Here is a 24,387-nt window from a genome sequence, read left to right as displayed (position 1 = left end):
CACATTTATGCCTGCGCGTCTGTACTGTTGCCAGGCCTGCTTATTCCCCTCGCAGGCTGGTAGGAGCTATTAAGCTATCCTAGCAGAAGTCTGACACCAGGAGAGTTTCGTGTGAATAGCATAGCCCAGAAAATCTGCAGGATAGAGAACATCTAAAAAATCAGGTTAAGGGATAAATACTGACAAGCACTGAGTGGAAAAAAACAGAGTCTTCATTTAAACACCTGCACAAACTGGACAATCGCTATGGTTTTCCCTCAAAATGATGCTAAACCAGACTGGTGGTGATTAAGCCACACAGAAAAGCAGAAAAAGGAGATGATTCCCAAGCTGAAGGGCTCAAACCTTGCCAGGGCTTTACAGACACTTCAAGCTGCACCTGGAGTTTCTACCTCTGGTTCAACGAGGTCAGGTGCTGGGCTCTGCACTTGGCTCACAACAACCCCAAGCAACGCTCCAGGCTTGGGGAACAGTAGCTGGAAAGCTGCCTGGCTGAAAAGGACCTGGGGGCACTGGTCCACAGCAGCCAAATATGAGCCAGCAGTGGCCCAGGTGGGCAAGAAGGCCAACAGCATCCTGGCTTGGATCAGCCATGGGGTGGCCAGCAGGAGCAGGGAAGGGATCCTTCCACCGTACTGAGCGTTGGTGAGGCCACATCTCAAATCCTGGGTTCACTTTTGGACCTCTCACTCCAAGAAGGACATTGAGGCACTGGATTGTGTCCAGAGAAGGGAACAGGGGCTGGACAACAAGGGTTCTGGGAGTGACTTGAGAGAACAGGGCTGTTTAGCTGTTCGGGGGAGACCTCATCACTGTCCACAACTCCCTGAGAGGAGGTTGTAGCAAGGGGGGTGCTGGTCTCTTCAACCAAGTAACAAGTGATAGGATGAGAGGAAATGGCCTCAAGTTGCACCAGGGGAGGTTTAGGTTGGATATCAGGAAGAGTTTTTTCTCTGAAAGGGTTCCTGGGCACCGGCAGAGGCGGCCCAGGGAGGTGGTGGAGTCCCCATCCCTGGAGGGATTTAAAAGACAGGTGGATGAGGTGCTCAGGGATCTGGTTTAGTGGTAGACAGGAATAGAGGACCTCAAAGGTCTTTTCCAACCAAACTATTCTATGATTCTACTTGAATTTAGAGGGAAAATTGGCAGGGCAGGACTTGCAGAAAGCCCCCTTCAAGGAAGTGCTAACACACTGCCAGGGAGCACATACCAGGAAGGGAAGCATTACAGCATTTTGCTTCTGATAATCAGTGTTTTGAAGGGTTTTCTTGGCCTTAGTTTCCAGCAAATTTGGCAAGAGGCTTCCTAAGCGCTGAGCTGGCAGCTGTAGGATAGAGGGTGGCTTTATCCAAGACACAAAAATCCAAGGAGATGACTTTGAACTAAAGCTGACAGGGAAGAAATGTGAAAGAAAACGTCCTCAAGTGCTGAGCAGCTGCCTTAGAGGCACCAAGGAAAATCTGTGGGGATGAGGGTGAGTGTGGAGGACAGTTCTCCCCGAGCTGCAGGATCACACCCTGGAAGGAGAAGAACTAAGGAGGGCAGGCTCCATCCTTTTTTCTCTGATTGCTTTAAGAAAAAGAAGCTTTGACCCCCTGCTCTGAGGGGAACGGTGAAGAAGCATGAGATGCTCATAGCCTGCAGCTTCACTGGTGGGATGGGAAATTGCCCCGTCCCTGCTGGGATCCACAGTCACCAAGGGGAGCGATGGATGAACGGGAGGGAGAGGAGGAGGATGAAGCTGCATCTTAAGGCTCTGCAGCAGCAATTGGCCTTGGCAATTAAAACTGAGTGGGCAGTTGTGTATCACTCTGGATTTTCTGCCTGTTTCATCACTAGCGGTGACTCAGGAATATTCTTCGTCGCCCTCAAGCGAGGATATGATCATTTTCTGCCACTTGAGATGAAGCTAATTTTACAGCAGCTTAGAGAGAGAGAGAGATGTCACGTGCTGATGTCTCCACAGCCTGCATCACACATCAGTGCAGCACGGCAAGGCTGTAGGTGCTGCCTGCTGAAAGTTCTACCACCCGATACGGGGAGAGGAACGCCGTGGGCCAGGGGAGGGATGCTTGAAGCTCCAAGGGTCCTTGAAAGATGAGAGGAGAAGGATTGACACTTCTCAGCAAGGAAAATATATAAGACAACAGCATCCCCTCTCTAGTCAGGTTTGTTAGAAGGAGGAGAAGCATCCAGACTGCCTGAAGGTTTTGAATATGCTCCTAACAGGAGAAGCGTGCCGAGCAAGACGGATGGGCTCAAAGGACGGTTCTCAGCTCAAATCTAACCCAGTCCCAGAGAGGCTGAATTTAGCAAAACAAAGCCTGATGCGCGAGGAGCCCACGCTCTAAAGGGAAAAGCATTCACCGCGCCAACGTCAAATTGCTCCCCTGGTGCATCAAAGTCCAGGTCTGGCTGGGTTCCTCATCTCATCCTACCTGTGCTTCCCACAGGGCTGCGAGGAGATGGCAGAGGAACCGGTGCCACCACTGGCATTGCAGCTGGACAGCCCAGGATGCTGGCTGGGAACCTACCAGCCCTACAGCCACGTTCAGATGGGTTTTCTTGCTCGCTGATGGGGCCATTTATTTCTTTTTGAGATGCAAAAGCTGCCTTCGCACCAGGCCCTGGCAATGCCTCGCTGGGCTCCCTTTGCGAAGCTGCGGTCTCCGAGCCACCGGCCGGCACGCAATTCCTTGACAGCCCTGGCTTCAGGAGCTAACTGGCAGTGGGAGCTGCATTTGCAGGGGAAACAGAGCGGGACTGCCAGCTTTTAGTGACAAAAGGAGTGTTTATAACAGGCGCAGTGACAGCTGTCCGAATGCCACATTTATTTACAAAACGTTAGTTAAATTACTGACAGTTGGCGCTGCAAAGGGAAGCTGCGAGGAAGAGCTGACATCTCCCCATCGCACTCAGTCGGCAGCCCCGCGGCGCCTCTCCGCACACTCTCAGCCTCCCTTCCCACCGCTGGCTGCAAACCTCTTGGGCTCAGGACATCTCTCTGCGTCCTCCCTTCCCAACAAACCTACACAGAGTTAATGGTGCGACTCCCACCTCCAGGGTCAGTCCCAGCAAGGAGGGTGAAGTTTCTCCTACGTAACGCGTTGCCACCAAGCCTTCAGCCTTGTCTAGAAGGACCAAGAGGATGCAAGTGTTACGAGGAACGGTTGAGGGAACTGAGGTTGTTTAGCCTGGAGAAAAGGAGGCTGAGGGAAGACCTAATCACTATCTCCAACTACCTGAAAGGAGGTTGTAGTGAAGTTGGCGTTAGCCTCTTCCCCCAAGTAACAAGTGATAGGATGAGAGGAAATGGCCTCAAGTTGCACCAGGGGAGGTTTAGGTTGGATATGAGGAAAAATTTCTTTACCACAACTGTGGTGAAGCCCTAGCAGAGGCTGCCCAGGGCAGTGGTGGAGTCCCCATCCCTGGAGGGGTTCACAAAGCATGTAGATGTGGCCCTTCAGGACATGGTTTAATAGGCACGGTGGAGCTGGGCTGATGTTTGGGCTGGATGATCTTAGAGGCCTTTTCCAACCTTATCAATTCTATGATTCTATATTTATCACCCTGCGACCACTTCAGGCCTTGGCCATTTGTTGAGACTACTTAGGAAAGCGCCACTTGAATGGATGGAGGTCATGAAGTGAACCTCTAAATGGCCAAAAATATCTGGCATGTTGGTTTCAGCCTCACAGAGGTGCCTGAGGTGAAGGGCCCCACATCTCGCTAAACAACGCCAACCGCCTGCAAGCTGCTGGCTCTAAACCAGCAAGGAAATTGCAGCTGCCATCCTCCACGAGCCAAGGACAAGCAGAGAAATTTAGGAGACCTAGCTGGCATGCACCACTGAAGGCACCTCCTTCAACCAACCACCTCCGTGAGCAAGCAATAACAACCCAAGAGAGGATTTTGACCTTCTGACCATGTCCAACCCTGCCACAGAGCGTGTCTAGAGACTTTCTTTAATTTCACAAGTACACAAGTCAAGGCTAACAGATACCTTTTGCTCCTCGTGTTTGTAGAGGACTAAATCACATCGTGCTATCAAAGCACCTCCAAGCTGCTCCCTCCCCTGACTCTCGCGCTGAGCAAGTTTGCTGAGCAAACAGGGTCACGACGTGCGTTGGCCAGCCTGAAATTTGGCATCGGAAAACATATATTCAACACCAACTTTGCTTCAAAGCAGAACAGCTCTTCCAGCTAGAAGAAAGCAATAGGAGGGATGAAGTATGACGGGAAAATTGACTCCGAAACGTAAAGCAGCTCAGAGGTGAGCGAGGGAAACTGCATATCCAGAAATCCTTCCCTTCTGAGACTGAATGAAATCATAATCTTGCTATTTCCTATAAGACACTTCTAAATCCAAAATCACACTTTAGCTTAATCAGAGCATTGCCCGTAAAATTTGACAAGATGCTTCAATGGACTCAAACTCAGATTAAAAGAAATACTGTATTTTCAGCCAAACCTAAACTTGCCCTTTTCCCAACATGGAAATTCTAAACTGAGTATTTTCTTGTCAAGGTACACAAGAAAGAAACAGATTTTCTTAGTAAAAAGATCTTTCTGAAGTGGTAAAATAAAAAAAATAGGTGTTTTCTTGTATTAGAAATGGTACAAGTCTGAGATTTTTACTAAATGTACGAGAAGCAGGTGCTTGCCCAGCACCCACTGAACTGCAGTACAGGATAAGCATCAAACCTTCAGAGACTTAGAAAGACAGAATCATTAAGGTTGGAAAAGCCCTCTAAGTTCATCCAGTCACCCCCTCAGCCCAACCCCACCATGCTTACCAAACCACGTCCTGCAGTGCCACATCTACACGCTTTTAGAACATCTCCAGGGATGGAGAGTCCACCACTGCCCTGGGCAGCCTCTGCTAGTGCTTCCCCACTCCTTCAGTGAACACATTTTTCCTCATATCCAAACTAAACCTCCCCTGGTGCAACTTGAGGTCTCTTATTCTCATCCTTGTTACTCGGGGGAAGAGACCAGCACCCCACCTTGCTACGACCTTGCTGTAGGTAGTGATGAGCTCTCCCCTCAGCCTCCTCTTCTCCAGACTAAACAACCACAGTTCCCTCAGCTGCTCCTCATAAATCTTGTCCTCCAGACCCTTCCCCAGCTCCGTTCCCCTCCTCTGGATACGCTCCAGCTCCTCAATGTCTTTCTCGTACTGACAGGTCCAGAACTGAACCCAAGATTTGAGGTGTGGCCTCACCAGCACCAAATACAGGGACCTGGGAAACACTCACTCAAGTTTCCACCTACGTCACTCCTCCTTTTTGCTCGTTAAGAGCTTTGCACTGGACCATAAGAGAAGAACAGGGAGGTAAAATAATAAAGATTGTCCTGGACTAAAGCCCATAACCCATAATTTACTGAATCTGGAAGACTGAAGAGCAGGAACCTAAATATATCTTCAAATATCAGTGCTGTGTCTACCCATAGGTCTAAAGATTCAGAAGAGTTGCCCTGCTCTTCCTCCATGCCTTTGAGAATGTGCTTTTCTCAACAGTTTTCTATCATGATTCTTATTAGGGATGAGCAAAAAACACAAGTCTGAAAACCAGCGTTTTTGCTGAACACGGGATGCGAAGCTGGGAAAATAATGATCCCACCATGAAAACACTGAAAAAACCCCAAAAATCAGACTCAAAAATCCAAAGTAATGAATGTTTGGATCCTGTCCGGGGCTCTGCATGTGTCTGATAAAACAGACGCAGGTGTCAGAGCCGTTTATGGATGCAGGCGCAGAGCCGGTCAAAATCTCCCATCTCTGGAAAAAAAAAAAAAAATCTGTGATATTTCACCAGCTGCTCCTGTTGGAAGGTGGTTTTATTCCTTATTTACTCTGTCCTCATTGACATGCAGAGCGGACTCGCATGTCTCCTGTTTGACCCTCGGTGTCCTTTCCTACCCAGCACTCTCCCCAAAAGTGTCCCCACCTTCAAACCAAGCTCAGCTCTCCAGACCTTATCTCCACGTCACCCACGTTGGTTTTTCCAGAGGAGAATCCAGTTGCAAAGTCAATTTTGCCTTCACTCTTTCCATAACCACCTACCTGCTCGTTTGCCTCCTCCTCTCTGCATATAAGCCAACAACTGCTGCTGGTGAGAGCCAACACCACTCACCGCCAGCTGAAGAATCCTCATTTAAGGCAAGACTTTTAATGCACTAATGATTAAGACGCATTTGGCATTTCAGCAGACACTGCAGCATCCAGACAGCTAAGCCAGAGTCTCAGACTTGGCTCCTTCACAGCCTTGCACCTCTGAAAACTAAACCTAAGGAGAGCAGAAGGTATTTCCCATTCGCTTCGTGAAGGCGCCGCATGCGGCGACGAGCAAAGTCTGTTAGGAGAGGGCTTTCCGCGTTGCTATTCCACGCGCAGCCCATTAACAGTTTGCATATTGTCGCAAGACTGAAACGCTGTCTTCCAACCTGATCCACAGTCCATTACGGTTCAGATAAAGACTCGCGGTGACATTAATGAGCACTGGATCAGCCCCTTTGTCGGCATAAATCTCTCTGTTGCATTGGTGCGATTGCGTTTCCTCACTTGCTTGGCTCCGTGTTCTCATTCTGATCTCTACTAGCCCCTTCTCCCAGCGATGTAGATTAGTTCCTGCCCCATTTTCTCCTTTCCTCATGAAAAAATAAGAATGTCTGAGCTCAAACTGGCAAGTCTGGGAGGAGGAAAGAACAACTCTGCTAGAACAAGAGGAGGATTTTTTTCAATAACATACGTTGGAGTAACTCCAGTCAAGCCAGCAGAAGAGAGAATGATTTAAGCAAACTGAAGAAGACCCACGTCCCCAACCCACCTCTCACTAAGACACACACGGAGCTTCCAGCTCACAGGGGGTGATGCCAAGCACTGGTGTGCTCCTTGCCCAAAGGGCTCTGCCAAGGCGGAGCAGGACAGCACAGGGACAGCAGCACTAGTCCAAGAGCTAGAGATGAGTTGCCATCCCTTGGACTTCCACTCACAAGCTCTTAGGTCCAAAGCTCAGGTTGGCTCATGGTCAGGGCGAGAGCAGCTTCTCAGCAGAGTTTAGGGCTGCGAGTAGTCCCGCCGTTGGGGGTGGCGCTGCTTTCACAGCCCCCAGTGTTGCTTCAGCTCCAACTTAATGATCGCTCACCCACCAAGCAGCTCTACAGGACCACAACCATACACCCCACATCCCTGCAAGGACAACTCCCTGGCACCTCCAACTGAAAAATGCCCACGGTAGCCCCCTCAAACTCCAAGGAAGGGCACGACACTGGTGGACGTCCGTGGTGCCTTCCAGTAGGACACTGGTAGCATTTTTCTTACAGCCTGCCACAAAAAGACTGCAATGCAAGCAGATGAGTCATGGAGCCAGAGAAAGGAAGTGTTGCAATAGCTGTGCACAAACGGACAGATTTATATGACCTAGGAAGGCGTCTAATGTCACATGAGGAGTCAGTAACAGGGCTTAGAACTAAAATTCCATTTCATAACCCTGGCTTAACCATCAGAAAAGCCACCCCAGCAACCCTCCGCTGCCCAGCTCTGCCACCTGCAAGGCAGCTCTCGCCTCCCTTCCTTTCCTTCACTTTGCTTAGTATCGTAGAATGGTTTGGAGACCTTAAAGATCATCCAGTTCTAACCCCTCTGCCCTGGGCAGGGAAACCTCCCACCAATCAGGCTGCTCATAGACCGTATAATCACCTATTGGAAGCTGCTCTGAGGTCTCCCCCAGCCTTCTCTTCTCTGGGTTGAACAACCCCACCTGAGCCTGTCCTGATACAGGAGGTGCTCCAGCCCTCGGATCATCTCCGTGGACTCCTCTGGACTCATTCCAACAGATCCACGTCCTTCCTTGACTGAGGACTCCAGAGCTGGACACAGAGCTCTGATGAGGTCTCACCAGAGCAAAGAGGCAGAATCCCCTCCCTCACCCTGCTGGTCCCACCACTCTTCCTCTCCATCAGCCCTTCCCATCCCAGAAGAGTAGGGTACAAGTCTGTTTGACTTAAATCTTTCCAGAGCTGGAAGGCTGGAGATGCTTAACCCTACAATGGAGATGAAAGCTCCAGAAAAACACACTTGTCCCCTAGAAGACCCCAACCCAAACAGTTCCAGTGAACCAGAGGCAGCAGCTCTACCAGGAGAGCTATAAAGGGAAACCCTCCTCTGGCACAGCAATCAGAAGCGTGTCTCATCTCAGATGGAAATTGCACTCAGAAAAAAAAAAAAAAAAAAGAATAATCCATGCATATGACAATTTTTTTTTTCACCACTTTAAGCTGATTCCATCTCCGAGATGGGAAAGAGGTGGTGAAGATTTGCTGACATGTCACTTCAGCAATAAACTCTTTCAGAAACATGCCAGCGCAAGCAAAGCAATCGACTCGCAAGCTACAAACAGCCGCGAGCATCGCACGTGGGCACCACTCGGGGCTTGTGCAGCCCCCTCCCATGGAGCATCTCCAGCAACGTGGAAAGAAAATCCTGACCACAAAAGAGGACCCAGCAACGATGGGAGGAGACAGGCAGGGGTGAATTAGCACTGTGCACTGATGGGAGCAGAAACTCATGTCCTAACTCTCAGCACTGCTCAGGCTTGCACTGATTTACCAAGATGCAGAGGAATGTCCTCTCCCCCTTCTTCATGTAGGATTGGTCATCAGAGCCTTGCATTTATTCCCTAAGCCTCAGGAACAAAAAGGAGAGAGGTTTTAAGGAGAAGGAGAGCGTGCTGGATGCTGAAGGAGTCAGGAGAATCTAAGCTGTATATTAACAACCAAAACTTAGATTTAGACTAGACATAAGGAGGAATTTCTTCACGATGAGGGTCCCTTCCAACCCAAACTATTCCATGATTCTAGGATTCCATGTTCCCCTGGTCTGAGCTTGGAAAGCGGGCAGGGAAGCAACCTGGAGCTTCAGTGTCTGCTGATTGAGACTCTGAAGTAAATTATTGTAGCAGGACAAAAAATACCAAGTATTGGGCTTGGAGACCATCAGAACGGGATGAATATTTCATGGGAACAGCACGACACAGGCCCAAGTCATCGGGAAGAAGGAGAAGCATGCTGATTCAGTAATAAGGATTTGGGAGGTTGTGCAAGCATGGTAGGAGATGGGAACGCTGGGATGAGTGGTCGGGGTGTCCTTGGGGTGGGGCGTGTGGGAAAGGGCCGGACACTCCCTCGCTGGGGTTATTGCAGCTCCTGCCTCCAGCAAAGGTGGGAGTGGAGAGGCTTGCAAAGAATAGACATGGAATTTGTGCAGCTACCCAACAAGAGTGAGCAATCACGGGTAGACCCTTTCGTAAACAACCTCTGCGCTGTCTTCCTTCCCTGATTTGCAGCAGGAGCTCAGCCCCACACATCGAGCAGTCCCCTGCGAGCCCCCATCGCTCAGCCCCAAGGCCATGGGGATGGCAAGCGCTGCTTTCTTGGGAACAGAAAGCTCGGAGCGAGTTCTCTCGTCCCCTGGCAGGCTTCCTGCACTCATCGACTGCAAACCACAAAGGCAGCTGCCCAAAACCTCAGCAGAGAATCACCATCTCTCAAGCTCTGGTAGGAGCAGCCCTGCCTCGGCTCAGGGTGAGCCTCCCAGCCTCCCCCAGAACTGAAGTGTAAGCAGCACCCTGGAACCCACCACGCTGTTACCCATCACAGAGCAGCCCCATTTCCCACATTACACAATAATACCACAAAAGGGCAAGTTCCTCACAGATAAAGGGGAAAGGATAGGGCAGCACAGTAACAGAAAACAGACCCATTTCTGAGAAAGACTCTCTTCTGCTTACCAAACAAGCACTTTCTGTTTGCATCCATCAAACAAACACAGTTGATTTTGTTTCGTTTCACAGCCAAGTTATCATTTCTCCAAAATTCTTTCAAGAGCACAACAGGGGCAAAATAAATTTGCAAAACAGGTTTAGGTAAACCACGGCAGCTCTCGGTGGTAAAGTGCACAGCCCTTTTCAAAGCCTGAGTGGAAACCACGGGAAACATCAGGGTTAAAATAAAAAATCCCTTTGATTCATGTTAAACTCAGATTTGACTTTTAGTGTTAGAATCAATGGGGGAATAAATAAAGGCAACACATCATCCTGCCAAGAAAACCAGAGGGGATGTACAGAAGAGCCTGAGAAAGAAGTGCCCCTCGCCCTAGAGCTGGATCTGCTCGCCATCTGCCTGGGGCACCCGTGAATTTGGGGTGACACCACACAAGCGCTTCTGCATGGTGATGGGCTCGTCAGAGCCTCGCAGTGGAAAGAGCTGACTGATGGCAATTAGAGTGAAATCGCAATCAAGCCGTTTGTTTTAGTGCTGCGAGAACGGCTGCAAAGGTCTCAGCAAAGCCTGGGCTCGGTTCAAGCACTGGATGAAAGTTCAGGATGTGTTTTCCCCAGCACGAACCACTCGCTCCCGGGGAAGGCAGATGCTCTGCGAACGCAGACCAGCCTCATCCTCACAACGTGGCTCCTTGCGAGATCCAGCAAGCCAGCCAGCTCTGACCTTCACACACAAACAAGCCTCCGGTGCCACCCCAAGAGCAGGAGCAGCCCCAGCTCAAGGACTAACACACGCATCGGTAAAAAAATCCAACCTGTTGGATCCAACACCCACAAACCCTTCTCCTATTCCTACATTTGCTGCATCCACGAGCAAATCCTGCCCATCCAACGCCAAGGTCTACACCTAGATTTAAATTTAATACAGTGATCTAAAGGGCTAGAACCAAAACAAGATGCACGACTGCACCCCCTAACAGGCATCACGAGACAGAAGGAAATGTCTGAATGTCTCCAGTCCTAAACAGGCTCCTAACAGGAGATTTATGGGAACTGGGTTTGCACAGAGCAAAGTGTGTGCAAAGGTGGAGTCTCCTTGCAGCCATCAACCCAGCCGCTTTCATCGGCACTGAACAAGCTCTCCTCAAAGGGGCAGCGGGGACGGAGCTGAGAAGTCTCCTTGGCAGAGCATCACTGCTTGACCCCAGTTTGGGGTTTTCAGCACTCACCACAGCAGATAAAATAAGCCGTTTCCGACAGCCGAGCCCTCTCCCTCGCGGGGGACAGGACTTTGCAAGCACTTCAGAGAAGCAGCAACTTCTGCTGTTAAGTTCACAGCTCGCTCTCCCTTTTGTCGGCTGTGAAAACCCAAGAAGGGACCTCTAGAAACATCTCCTCCCTTCCAAAGCCCTGGCTGCAATTCACCATCCTCCAACCTCGCAGGGAAAAAAGTGAGAAAAGGGAAGACCCTTTTATATTTTCCCCTTTCCACACATCCTTCCCTGACCACCACCCTCGCAGGGCTGGTGCTGCAGGGGCAGGAGGTGGCTGGGAGCAGCAGCAGGGTCAGCCGAAGCCTTTCTGAGCAACATTACTATTCTGAACAAGTGAACTCCACAACAGATCGATGCTTACACCAGGCTGGGAGGAGAGAGGGCAGGAAGATTCATGTTTCCTTGATTTCTTCCTCTGGAAGTGTGTGCTTTTCACGTGTTCTTCTCCTCTCAGCTCCTGCCACAGCGCAGCACGGCTGCAGCGACCGGGACTGACCGGGGGATGCAGCAACGTACAACTGCCTTCCATTCCCACTGCTCCCACCTCACACCAAAGGGAAAATGCCCCAAATTGCCAGCGCAAAACACGCTTCTCCACTTTTGCAGCTACCAAACCAGTGTGCCGAGCACAAGCACTGCTTCCAAGAGCGATGCCCACTCCAAGGGCAGGACAGCAGGGATATCATCTGCACAGTTTCCACACCCTGAAGCCCACATATCCATCTCTTGAGGGATGTTTGTATCGACAAGGCACCTGCTCAGAGACACAGACATCCCTTGCCACCAGACCAGCTCCCCACCTGAACTGGGATGCACACACTGCAGTTCTGGAGCAATAACAAGCCACTGCCCTCCCTCCCTCCCCAGGGCCACCTCCCAGGCACAGAATTTGTCCCTCTTCCCCTCCAGGCCTGAGGGACAGAAGGAAAGCATCCCTCCTGCTGACTCACCCCGGCTCTCCTTTGTTCTCCACCCACACCAGGCGTAAGTTTGCACATCACCCGTGGCCGCACCAACCTGCTGTTGCTCCCCTCCTCTGTATTTTGCTGCCCAGAACTCCAGCAACCCCAAACCCTCCCTCGTATAAACCCCCAGGGCAATATCAGTAGGGTTTGGGGTGTTTAGGAGAGTCCAACGCTTCAGGACAGGAAAGGAGCTACTTTTATTTTAAGCCCAGCTCAGCGGGGCAAATTCCTAAGCGAGACACTCCGTCCTCCCACCCGCAGCCACCCGTTTTCAAGCCTCTTTGCCCAGTTGTGCCATGACACGAGACAAATCTGGAGGATCCAGCTCCATCCCTTCCTCCTGGGAACACGCAAGGGCTGCGGGGAGCAGGGAAGCTCAGCTGGAAACAGTTCCAAGGAAATATATACAGGGGGAATTCATGTTTCCAGGGGCCAAATCTGAGCGTGGGGTTTAAAACCTCCAAGAGACCTGGTTGAAATTCTTCCTCAGGACTTTTTTGCCCTGGCTTGGCCCTGCTCCACTCGCTGGCGTGAATCAGGAGTGCGGCTCTCGCTGCACACACCCAGCTGGCCCCGCAGATGTTCGTGGCACCCATGCAACGCGCCAGCAGAGGAAAGTCACTCCCAAGCACACCGGAGTTGCAAGCATCGCTTCTCGGGGCTGCCATTAAAACCTGGCTTTTTATTTTTAATGCCTCTATCAAAAGTCCCCTGGGATGACTGCACCCATCTGCTGCGAGGATGGGGATGAGGAGCTGGCCGTAAGATGTCCTAGAAGTTAAGCTGATTGAAACCACAGTTCCCTTGGCAGCCCCTGCACCCCTCAGATTGCACCGGGGTCCTGTCACCTGCAGCAGCAACGCCCAGCGCCGCATCTCTCGCACCCCAAAGAGTTAATGCCAGCAGAAAGCATCAACCCCAGCCTCTGAGCAAGGGGATTTTTAAAGAGGACAGCATCTACTCGCCCAGAGCCAGCCCCATCCTGCACCCTCCTCATCCCAGCAAGTCTGGGCACAGGAAAAAGGCACAAAACCCCACTATGAGGGTCAGCAGCTCCTCCTTTCCCCAGGCTGGGTTGGTTTGACGCACATGAAGGTGCCTCCAGCGCTGCACCCCGGGGGCAGAGCAGTGTTCACCCTCACTGAACGCAGCCAGAGCATCCAAGAACCCAGCCAGAGCATCCAAGCCACGACTACCGACAGCAGGAGCCGAGCCCGTGAGGCACGGCTGTAGGGCAGGGAGCCAAGAGGGAATCGCATTCCCCTTTTTTTTTTTTCATCCCCCAGTAACTTTCCCACAGACAACTGGGGAGGCTGAGCCAAAGCCCTGTCTCTCGGCCCCCAAATCTCCCTCTCAGCTGCTACCCGGCGCCCATCCCGCACCGCCAATCGACACCGTGTCCCGCGGGGAAACTGAGTCACGTCCCCAACGGCACCGGCTGCGTAGCGAGCCCCCCAAAAAGGTAGAAATCCATCTGCTCCTACCTGAGCGTGGCACTCTCCCCTTGCCGCACAGTCACGTTGTCCATAGCTTTGGGGAAGGTGGCATCTCCGCTGCGCACGGGCACTCCTGCGGGCACAAGGAAGAGCAGCCTGAGACAGAGGACGACTAGGCACCTCCAGGGCAGGGCTAAGCACCCACCGACCCCCATCCTGGGCAGCAGGGACTTTTCCAACAGGCAAAAAACACACCCGACCAGGCCAGCGGGAGCGAAAAGAGAGGGGGGAAAGAGGAGGGAGGGGGTGCGTGTGTGTGGGGACGGGGGGGAGCAAAACCACCGGGGCGAGCGATGCGGAGCTCCACGGAGATCAGGAGAGCCCCCGGCAAGGCATCCGGAGGGAGTCCCGCTATCCTTGGGTGAGGGAGGAGGACAAGAAGGGCTGGGGGAGGAGGAGGAGGAGGAGGAAGAGGAGGAGAAGTGGTGGCAAAGGTGCTGGACGCTGGGCGAGCCGGCTCTTCCCGGGATGCAGTCCGAGGCTCACTTGGGCGAGGAGGCGCTGGGGGAGCCGCCCCGCTCCCGCCCCAAAACACTTTGTCCCGAGTTCCCAGCGCGGAGCGGGGGGCAGTCCAATAAAAAATAATAATAATAATAATTAAAAAAAAGAGCCCTCAAAACACCCCCGGAAAGGGCTAACAAACGGGTCCAGAAGCAAGAAGGCACGAGCGGGCAAAGAACTCCGAGATGCCCGGGTCCCGCAGGGATGCAGGATGCGCGGGGACTGGTCCAGGCGGGATGCAGGATGCGCGGGGACTGGTCCAGGCGGGATGCAGGATGCGCGGGGGCTGTCAGGACGCTGGGATGCAGGATGCGCGGGGGCTGTCAGGATGCTGAGGGAGGGCTGTCAGGATGCCGGGGTCCTCAGCGGCCGCGGGCTGATGCGCGGGGGAGCGGGCGAGGCGGCAGCATCCTCGCAGCGGCCGGCAGCATCCCTGGGCGGCGCAGGCTGCCTGCCCGGGGTTGTCATGGCAGCGGCTCCATCCCTGCCCGGCTTTGGCTCCCGCACCCCCCCAGCACCCCGCACCCCGGCGGGCGGGGAGCTCACGCTTCCGAGGACACCCCCTTTTTAACCCCTGCCGCCCCGCGCTCCTCCAGGGACCCCCTCGCTCCCCCAGCACGCTTACCTGCACCCAGCAGCCAGCACCGAGCTACCTCTAACATCTCCCCTCCTCTCCCCCCCGCGCCATCCCCTCCCCAGGCAGCAAAAAGCCACGACGCAGGAAGGGAAACTGAGGCACGGGACAATTCTAGCCCCCCAGGTGATGATGAGGAGAGACAGGAGCTCACCCTCCTGGTCCTCCGCACCTCACAGACACACAGCACGAGCTCAAGAGGCGAATTCCTCCCCAGCCGTGAGCACGGTCCCCGTGTACTTTTTATCAGCTCATAATTTAACAAATATCGCATTTGCTTATGCCTGGTAATTCCCCCTTCCCTCCGCTAGCGGCTAAACACATTAATATTTCCAGGCACAGTTTCATGCTGGTAAAAGGTGCCGGGGAGCCAGAGCACAAAGTCCTGCAGCTGCTGAGCGAGGGCAGGGAGAGCAGCTCAGCCGCAGCTTTCGGGGTGCTGCACCCCTGAAACCCACCCCGGCGTTAGGGGAAACCAGGCCTCCCCTGCCCACCATCCACAACCACTTCTCCGCGACGCAGGACCTTATCCAAAAGTCCTCCCTCCGTTCCCCACCGAGGGCTTTGCAGCTATTCCACGGCACCACTTCTTTCCCTTCTTTTTTTTTTGGAAATCGCTGCCAACCTGAGCTGGATTCAAACTGGTGACCTAGATGTGAAAGGATCCATAGCCCGTTACTAATCCCTGGAGCCTCCGAATCCCCTGTAAACTACTGTTTAATTCACTAACTGTGCTATTTAATCTCTAAAACATTATGAGCTGTGCCGGGCAGAGGAAACACTCCATCAAATAAAGCTTTATTATTATTGTGCGTGCTGATAGGTCATACGAGAAGGGGATTGCGTTGCCAGTCACTCGACTTCTTTCTCTTCCGAAGGCTCCGCTCCTTGAATTTAGCGCTGGTGGGATGTGCTGCCTCGAGTCCTACTTCTCCCCAGAGGAGAGAACAGCTTTTTCCAGCTCTTGGCAGGAGGAGTTTAATCTCTGCAGCTCGTTCTGCTCCTGGCTGGTGGGGCAGGGGAGGGGGAAACGCTTGCCTTTTGCAGACCCCCTTTGAGCCCACAGATTACACGGGAGGGGTCTCTGAAACCTAACTGCAACAACCGAGACCATCAGCAGCAGTGTGAGGTGCTGAGGGACATGGGTTAGTGATTGATGGGAATGGTTGGACTCGACGATCCGGTGCGTCTCTTCCAACCTGGTGATTCTATGATTCTATGAAACTCCCTGTAGAGGGTTGTGACATTGCACTGGGCTGCACAAGGCAGCGAAGAAAATAAAAGGCACTGGTTTTGCTGACTGCTGCAGCACTCCAGGCACCCCTGGTGGGAGGAAGCCACCTTTTTGCTGCTGGGGAACACTCTCACCTGCAGGACCTCCAAACCATCACCATACTTCTCACATAAGAGCCCGTTCTCTTTGCGTGGCAGCTCCTTTGGATGGGCAGAGACCATCTCCTGAGTCAGCAAAACCAAAGGGATTCCAATAACCACAGCCAGTTAACCTTTTAACCCAGCCCAGATTGCCGGGAGCATCTGAAATCAGGAGAGAAAGCACCTGCCTACGCTGAAAAGCGTGTGAGGTTGGGGCAGAACGTGAGCCACTCAGCAGCTTTAGCCCTTGCGACGGTCGAATTTGGCCCACTGTTAAGAGATCATCGACGTTGCTTGAAAATCCCAAGGAATTTAAATCCAATACCGCCGGCTCCTGCATACTAAAGCCCAGCAGAATCCCCGGTCTGCCTCCTCCTCGTCTCCGTCTCTCCCTCTCTTGCATACATACAATGTACATATAAATCAGCCTGTCACAGCTTGTCTCTTTTCTGACAGCTGTAATTGCTTCAGACTATAAAAATATCTATAGACAATAAACACAACGCATGAAAACAGCAAAGAGAAAACGAAATCAAGATTCTTTTAAATAATTCAGTTGCTCCAGCAGCAGAGGAGCCAGCAACTGAGTCCAGCTGTGAAGGTTCAGCAGCAAGAGAAAGAGAGCTTTGTAGCCTCCTCTGGGGATGAGAGAGTCTTTTTTCCTTCATTGGTTTTTGACCACAGCAGAAGAGTCTGCCGTACACGGGCTGAGCTGCTTGCAAAGCAGCACCTATCCGAGCACGAAACGCAGCCTCTTGCTTTCAGCTTCTTCTCTTTCTTCCCACTTAGATAAAAGTCTCTCTATTTTTTTTTTATTTTTTTTTTCCCTTCTCCATTGCGAGCAACAGGCGGGAGACAAACAGAAAGAGGAAAGAACAAGCACGCTCTAGGTATATATTTATCTCCGTATCCATCTCTTCAACCTCCTCCTTTCCAGCAAGGCTAAAGACCCCCCTCTCCTGGCAGAGACCACAAACAGGGTAGCAGGAGCACAGGCAGGGAAGCAAGGGCTGGCATTGCTGGGGAAGAGGAGCGGCAGCAGGGATGGAGGCAGGGGAAGGATTGCCCCTGGGGAGATGAATCCTGGAAGGGAGGATGGCAAAGTTGAGGATAAGGAAAGGGCTGGAGGGAGCAAGAGCCCACGGGTTTGCTCTGCAGAGCATCTCCATCGGAGCAATGAGAGCTGGGGAGGGGGAGGCTTCCAGGCAGGCAGAGGGCAGTTTGTCAGCCAGGCAAAACCGTTTTCAGCAGGTATTTACTCAATTTTCTCGAAGGAGATTGGACAGGGTGAAAGGCAGCAGTGCCAGTTCACAGTGACTCCCGTAAACATCTCTCTCCTTGGCTCCCGTGGGCCTTCCCAGGCTTTCACTTGATGATTTTAAGCAAATTGCCCACCCCCCCAGGGAAGAACTGTGGTGTTTGGCCAGGGCTAGCGCTTCCCACAGGCTGCTGCAAGGGGCCTCAACTCCTCCTGCAGGGCCTGTGAGCCTCCAGACTTCAGGATTTTCAAGAAAAACCAAGCCTGAGCATCTAATCTGCAGATGTGAGTGGTCCTGAAGGCTGATAACCAGATGCAAAATCGCAGTTAAGGTGCCTCTGTCAAGTAAAACACAATGACTGCCACACCTTTTTGGCTTTCTCATAAATATCTAGCACAGGTCTAGCATCTCTTTTGCACGTAGCTGCTTACAGGGCTGGTTGATAGATCCTCCCATACACCCCACACCTATATATCTGCCTACAAGCCCATCTACATACAATACTACATCTCCCCACACCGAAAGGTTTCGTTCCTGGAAGAAAAACCAACCCTATTTTCAATAAGTAGGTCATAGCAAGGCAATTTGTACAGCCAGATTTTACTTTTAATTCCCTTTTTTTTCATGAAGCTGATAGATGGCAATCTCCCACCCCAACGTGGAAATGTATTTTTAATCTGAAATTGCCAAATACAATCAGAAACATAATTGATGCTCGAGCCGTTCTCGTTCCTTCAAACTGAAAACATGATTTCATAACCCCGTCCGTGCTATCGCATACCACATTGTTCTCCAATAAGCCCCGAGTTGCAAAAAAAGGGCTTAATTTTCTTGGCATTAGTCAGGTGAATGACACACAAGTCCGGGGGAGCTTTTCTTGAATAACTTACTGAGCCCTCAATGTCTACAACCATTCAGTGCAGACACAAAGGCTGTGGGCTCCCGTTCCGCTCCCCACGCTGACTCATTTATCCTCTCGTTAATGGTGGCCCCAATTAAGAAACAATGATCGAGAGCCTTACTTGGCTGGAACCATTTTGAGCCCTTCTCGCCCCAAAGGCATTTCTGTGCCAAGCTGGAGAAATTGCCTGGTCGAGGACATTTCTAGGCCAGCTTTCTGAATGCAAGAAGCATCCTCCCGGGCACGGAGCCTCCATCCCTTCCACTGAAGGCAGGCACTGACTACCAGCACTCTCTTCGCAGGGCTTAAAAACAACACAGGAGACCCCATTAATCCCTGTGCTAAAGATGCTGTTAATATTTAACTGGCATTTATATCAACTTACAGTAACCATCCTATTAAATTGGAGCAAAGTGTGCTTTTGGGAGCCTTCCCCTAAAGCCACGTCGGGCTCCGTCGTGCCTGCTCTGCCTGCACTTTGCACCGAGCACCTCGCTGTAAAAAGGAACATTTTGTTTGCCCTTTCAAAAACTGCTGGGCTTGGGTTTGTCGCTTGCTCTCAGCACGCTCAAGGGGTTTGGGATTTTCAAGCACCGGTTAACTCCTTCCAGGGCACCCTTGGCTCAGCTGTGCTGCCTCACGCTCACTGCAGCCGAGGGGCTGGAGGACCAGCCACCCCGTGAAAGGCTGTGAAATCCTGCCCCAAATCAATGGTTCAAAGCTGAAACCAGCAAAGGATTCATCTCCCTGCAACATCTCAAGAGGTAACCTACAAGGTGCCACCTGAGGAAGAGGAAAGTAGCCTGGTTTGGAAGAAAGCTTCATCACCAGCTTCCAAAGTACCGCACAGAGATACACAACGGCATCCTTGAGGAATCATAAAATCACAGAATGGGTTGGAAGGGACCTCAAAGCCCATCCAGTTCCACGCCCTGCCATGGGCAGGGACACCTCCCACTGGATCAGGGGCTCCAAGCCTCATCCAGCCTGGCCTTGAACCCCTCCAGGGATGGGGCAGCCACCACTGCTCTGGGCAACCTGGACCAGGACCTCCTCACCCTCATATGAAAACATTTCTTCCTAAGATCTCATCTCAATCCCCCCTCACCCTCTCCCTGGACTCCCTGATAATGCTCTGATGGGCTGGGTGATGCTGCAGCTCAGACACGAGCTTGGGGAGGGACGCACAGCAGTCCCCAAGGTCTGGCTTTTCCTTTGGAATTACTCCTTTCTCCCACAGCTCTCACTGTCCAAGCCTTTTACAGCAGCCCAGCCAACACAATATGTGTATTTATAAAGCGACACCTCCATATGTGCAACCTTAATAATAAACATCTACACAGGGAGTTAAAAAACAACTATTGAGGAGATCCTGAGCCACGCTGGAACAGTGGAAGTTATCAACAGGGATTGATCCTCAGTACAAATCAATATTGGTTTTACATAAATCAGCTCCTTGTTGCATTGTTCTGAGGCTGCGTCACTATATTAACGCCCTGAAAAGCATCCTTTATGCTTGCTCCACATCCATGGAAGCGTTTGATGGGGATGAATCAGGTGGCAGCAACAGCTGACGACACTGGATAAAACCATCTAATAGCATTTTGTAAGTGCATGACATTAACCCAGTGCTCTACAACTCAATCCACTCTGCTTTTTAACAGGAGTAAGTACACACGGGAAGAGTGAAAAAGCTGAATAGGCTGAAAAGCAGAGCCAGCTACACCTCAGGTCCCACCACAGACATTTGGGAGCTCCAGCGCTGCTGCCTTAAATGTGAAAATGTGAGCTTCTCCCTCACCCTGAACTTCTCTCCATACTTTGGAGGCATTTATGAGCTCTGTGCCGGATAAGCCTTTGGAGGAGGAGCTCCAAGAGCTACTGTGCCTTCTCCTGGGATGGTCCCACAGAAAACACACCAAGCCAAGCCTTCCCCAGCCCACCTGGATGTCAACACACGCATCCTAAACTCCAAGGAGAAGCAAGAAGGTAAATGTCCCTGGTTGACACTGACCATCGTCACCCCCACCTCATTTTCCCCAGCCAAGCCCTTTCCTATCAGAAAGCCACAGGCTCCACGCAAACCACGAGGGAGACAGTAGAGAGCTAAATACCTTGATTTAAGACCACGACGTTCAATAAAAAGCAGGTATCAAGAAGAGAGCCCCTGAAATGCCTCTTTTGAAACCACTGAGCACACTCAGCTGCTCTCAGGGAAAGCTCAGCCCACTGCCAGGTGTTCAGCATCACTGAAAATCAGCCCCTCCTGGAGCCACTGATTTGCTTTTTGCCTGCAGCTGCACTTGGACCCTGATCAGTCACCTCCAAAAACGGGGGAGGGGGAAGATGCACGCTTTGCTTTCCAACCAAAAGCCAAAAAGGGGCTTCCTCAGATGTCCCTCAAACCTGAGCATCTGCACCTTTGTGCTTCCTGCCTATTGCTAACCTGAATTCTTATTTCCCAAGGTGCTGATGTCACCAAATGGCTCAAGCCCTCCCTAGGAACAAAAGCTGGACACGCTGCTGCCTGCCTGTATCAATTCCAGCTTTGCCCCCGGTCCTCTGACCCTCGCGGCGCTCTGCATCCAAGAATAATATTAATAACAGTCATGCCATTAAGCAAGCTGCTTGGTTTGAATCTGAAGATTTTGAGAAATGATCTCATAAATTTAATTCCCGGGGTACCATCTTTGAGCGTTAACAGGCACAGTCGCCTCTGAATTCTGGGAAATGAGCATAATTACATGGAGATCGACAAGGCACAAATGCCAAGAATTCTGTTAACCTTTAATAGTGCAAAAAAACTCTCCCCTTGTAATTATCTCATTCCTTTGTCTTAAATGTTACTGATGAATATTTAGTGGGATAAGCAAATAAAAGGAGGCTGAGGGGTGCGAGGAAGTGCAGCGTAAGGCTGCAGACCTCACAGCGTCGCTGCGGGCAGGCTGGGACCTCAGGTCATGAAAACTGCCACTGCAGAGCCAGTGGAGGGTGATCCAAGGTGCTGGAGAGCATCGAGAGAAGGAGAAACAGAGCTGGGGAAGGGTTTAGGGCACAAGGGTTGTGAGGAGCGGCTGGGAGAGCTGGGGTTGTTTAGTGTGGAGAAAAGGAGACTGAGGGAAGACCTCATTGCTCTCTGCCTGAAGAGGCTGCAGTGAGGTGGGGGTTGGTCTCTTCTCCCTAGTAGTGAGAGACAGGACAATGGAAAATGCACCAGGGAAGATTTAGGTTGGATATCAGGAGGAATTTCCCTACTGAAAGGGTTGTCAAGCACTGGTAGAGGCTGCCCAGGTAGGTGGTTGGGTCACCATCCCTCGACGCATTTCAAAGATGAGTAGATGTCATACTTGGGGACATGGTCTAGGGGTGAACTTAGCAGAGCTGGACTGATGATTGGACTCAATGATCTTAAAAATATTTTCCAACCAAAACCATTCTGTGATTTTTATGAAAATCTAAATTAATTCCCAGCACCGCTGCAAATGCACCTTCACCCAATGGCAAATGCATGCTCCTAGCTGGATGGCTTCAGGTGCCCGTTGTCCAAACCGGACTTTTCTCTGGAATAAAACTTCCTGGGTAAAAACCACATCACCTTTCAAACACATCCTCCCTCGGATTGCAAATGGCACTGCCCTCTTGCTGCACATTGAGTCTGACGGAAAGAAGATTTTCTCCCGGCGTGAACTGCATTAATATCTGTCACCACTCTGGCATTTCTGCCTATAATGATGAAAAATATGTGCAGAGAATGCGGGGTGCTCTCAGCATCGCCTCCCTCCCCGTGAAGCGAAATTAGAAGCAGCTGCTCCTGCTCCCATCCCTCTTTACGGCCCTACAACATTATCTCTGGAAACTTATTATTAGGGAGACGGCACGGGGATAACGGAGCCTCCTGACCTATCCGTATTCCAAGTGTGCCTCGCTGCAGACGGGGGCTCAGCCGTCCCCTCCCCTGAGCTGGAGACTGGTGTAAAGGTCATTCTCCTCTTTTAATGTCGCATCAGACCGACTGCTGCGTGAACAAGGGAAAGAAAAAGGCACTTTTCCCCTCTGGATGGAGAAAACCCATCTCCCTCTTGCGAGGAGCCTGCCAGCACGAGGTTGTCAGGGTGGGATCATGCACAACACCAAATGCTTTCAAACCACCATCCAGGAGCCATGGAAGAGGCAGAAGGAGTGTCCTCCTGGCTTTGAAGATGCTGCTTTCAGCCACGTCCCAACCAGCAGATGGAGGAGCAAGGAGGCAACCATGGAGGAGGGGGATGGCAGCACAGCCCTGTGCTTGCCCCAAAATGCTGCAGGCAGCAGGGAGGACAAGAAGATGCACAGTCCGTAGAAGTGCTGGCACCAGACCTTTGGGATGTCACACACCTCCTGCTCTTTGCTGCTGGGAGCTGTGCTCAACCCAGATGGAATCACACCTCCCCATCGCTCTGCAAATGCATCCCAAACCAACCAACGCTGCCTGAGCTGCTGAGTTCATGAGCTGGTCCATCTCAGAGTCCTGCAGTCCCACTGGAGAAGCTGAGGATCATCAGAGAGGTCTGGAGCAGTCTGCAGAGTAAACTTTCCCTCCAGCCTCAAAGCAAGAGCTTTACAGGCTCCCTCCTCCCTCATTCCAGGAGGAAGGAAGCCAAAGCAGTATTTATTCACAGAGGACCAGGGAGAGAAATGAAATAAAAGAGGTTAGCTCATTAAGTACGACACCTACCCCTCCCAAGAGAGGTCTGAGGAACCGGCTTTGCAGTTGCCGAGAGGAGGAACGTGTGTGCAAGCCCAGAGCCAGGGCTGCTAATAGCACTGAGGGCTCCGAACCCTCCTGAGAAGGGCGATGCCACAACTGGCTTGGACCTAGGGTCCCAGCAACCCCATCCACCAACCCCTGGGTTACATCTGACCTCAGGGCACAACAGATGTTTGCTCTCCTCCCTTTCCTCTTGCTTTTTCCCTGCCTTCAACTGGAGCGAGCTTTCTAGTCTCCAAGCTGCTTTTATGCCCCTTTAAAAGGTTATAAAAGCTGTCTTTATATTCCAATAAAGGGATATAAAAACAACCCTTTTTTGCAGTTCAATAAACCTGGTTAACTTTTCCCCCCATTAATAGTTTTTGCCTCAGCACTGTGCGGGTGTGTGGGCTGCTGCAGGGCACAGAGGTTCCACACCATCACGAGAAGACTAGGGCTTCACGTGTCTCACCCTGAAGCAGGAGGTAGCACAGGGAGAAGGAGCAAGAGGGAGAGCTCAGGCTGGAGCACCAGGCAGGTCTGATGCTGAGCCATTCAAGGCCAGGTTGGATGGGGCTTGGAGCCCCCTGATCCAGTGGGAGGTGTCCCTGTCCATGGCAGGGGTTGGAACTGGTGAGGATTTAAGGTCCCTTCCAACCCAAACCATTCCATGATTCTTTGATCACGATCCAACCTGCTGCCCAAAATGGAGAGAGCCACAAATCACCAAATACCCTGTTGTGCTGGTCCATAGATTCCAAAGAAAATACCTCCTGAAATCTGGCTTGGGCCCAGGAAAGGGCTGTGACAACAATTCCATGTCCAAGCAATTGATTAGAAGCACCAAAGGGTGCCCAGCAAGGTTTTGCCTCCCCTGGTAAAGCCCCCTTGAATGTAACCGATGAGGAACTGCATCCATCCTGCTCAGCATCCTCGCACAAACCAGCCAGCAAGCCATACAGGCAGGACCGTGTCGCTTTTCCTCCTGGGTGATGAGGTACAGGTCACTTCACTGCTCGGCAGCAACCCCAATCCATTTAGACCTTATGGACCACGGGTCAGGAACCGGCTCTTTCAGAGAGCATCAGTGCCACACGTAGCGTGACGGGACCCTGCTCTCCACCGCAGCCTCCAGACGCGGCTCTAATTATTATTTACCGTTTGTGCAGCCATCGTGTGACTTGCAATCAGTCTTTCTCAAAAGCGCCTCTTTCCTTGGAAGAGGATCTAAACCTGTCCCGCTGCCCGTCCAACAGCCTCTCCGGGCATTAAAACAAGGAGGTTTATTATTTTTTGTGACAGCCCGTTCTGCAAGGTGAACACAACTCGTATGAATCAAACCGACTCAGATTTCATACATCATTCCCCAGCACCACCACCTCCAAGAAGGGCAGGAAGGGGCTCGGCTGCTGAACACAGAGCAGAAGAACGCGTTTACCTGCTGTGATCTATTAGTGATCAGGAGGCTGCGGAAT

At 51.7% G+C, this 24,387-nt stretch overlaps 1 protein-coding gene across 5 annotated transcripts in view; it reads right to left on the bottom strand.

Moving 5' to 3' along the window:
• LOC138730834 (protein CEPU-1) overlaps positions 1-24,387 on the bottom strand; it is a 395,605-nt gene that overhangs the window by 150,242 nt on the left and 220,976 nt on the right. The window contains exons 1-2 of one of the 5 annotated variants that reach the window (XM_069876361.1): positions 14,004-14,487; positions 13,506-13,590 (exon numbers count right to left, since the gene is read on the bottom strand). In XM_069876361.1, coding sequence (XP_069732462.1) covers positions 13,506-13,549 — 44 coding nt within the window. In that variant the 5' untranslated portion in view covers positions 13,550-13,590; positions 14,004-14,487. The other 4 variants (XM_069876360.1, XM_069876358.1, XM_069876359.1 and 1 more) reach the window with 4 other exon arrangements.

This window comes from Phaenicophaeus curvirostris, chromosome 25 (assembly GCF_032191515.1).
Source record: "Phaenicophaeus curvirostris isolate KB17595 chromosome 25, BPBGC_Pcur_1.0, whole genome shotgun sequence".
Lineage (NCBI taxonomy): Eukaryota > Metazoa > Chordata > Aves > Cuculiformes > Cuculidae > Phaenicophaeus > Phaenicophaeus curvirostris.
Note: the sequence above shows the minus strand (reverse complement) of the source record. Positions and strands in the feature narration are given on the sequence as shown.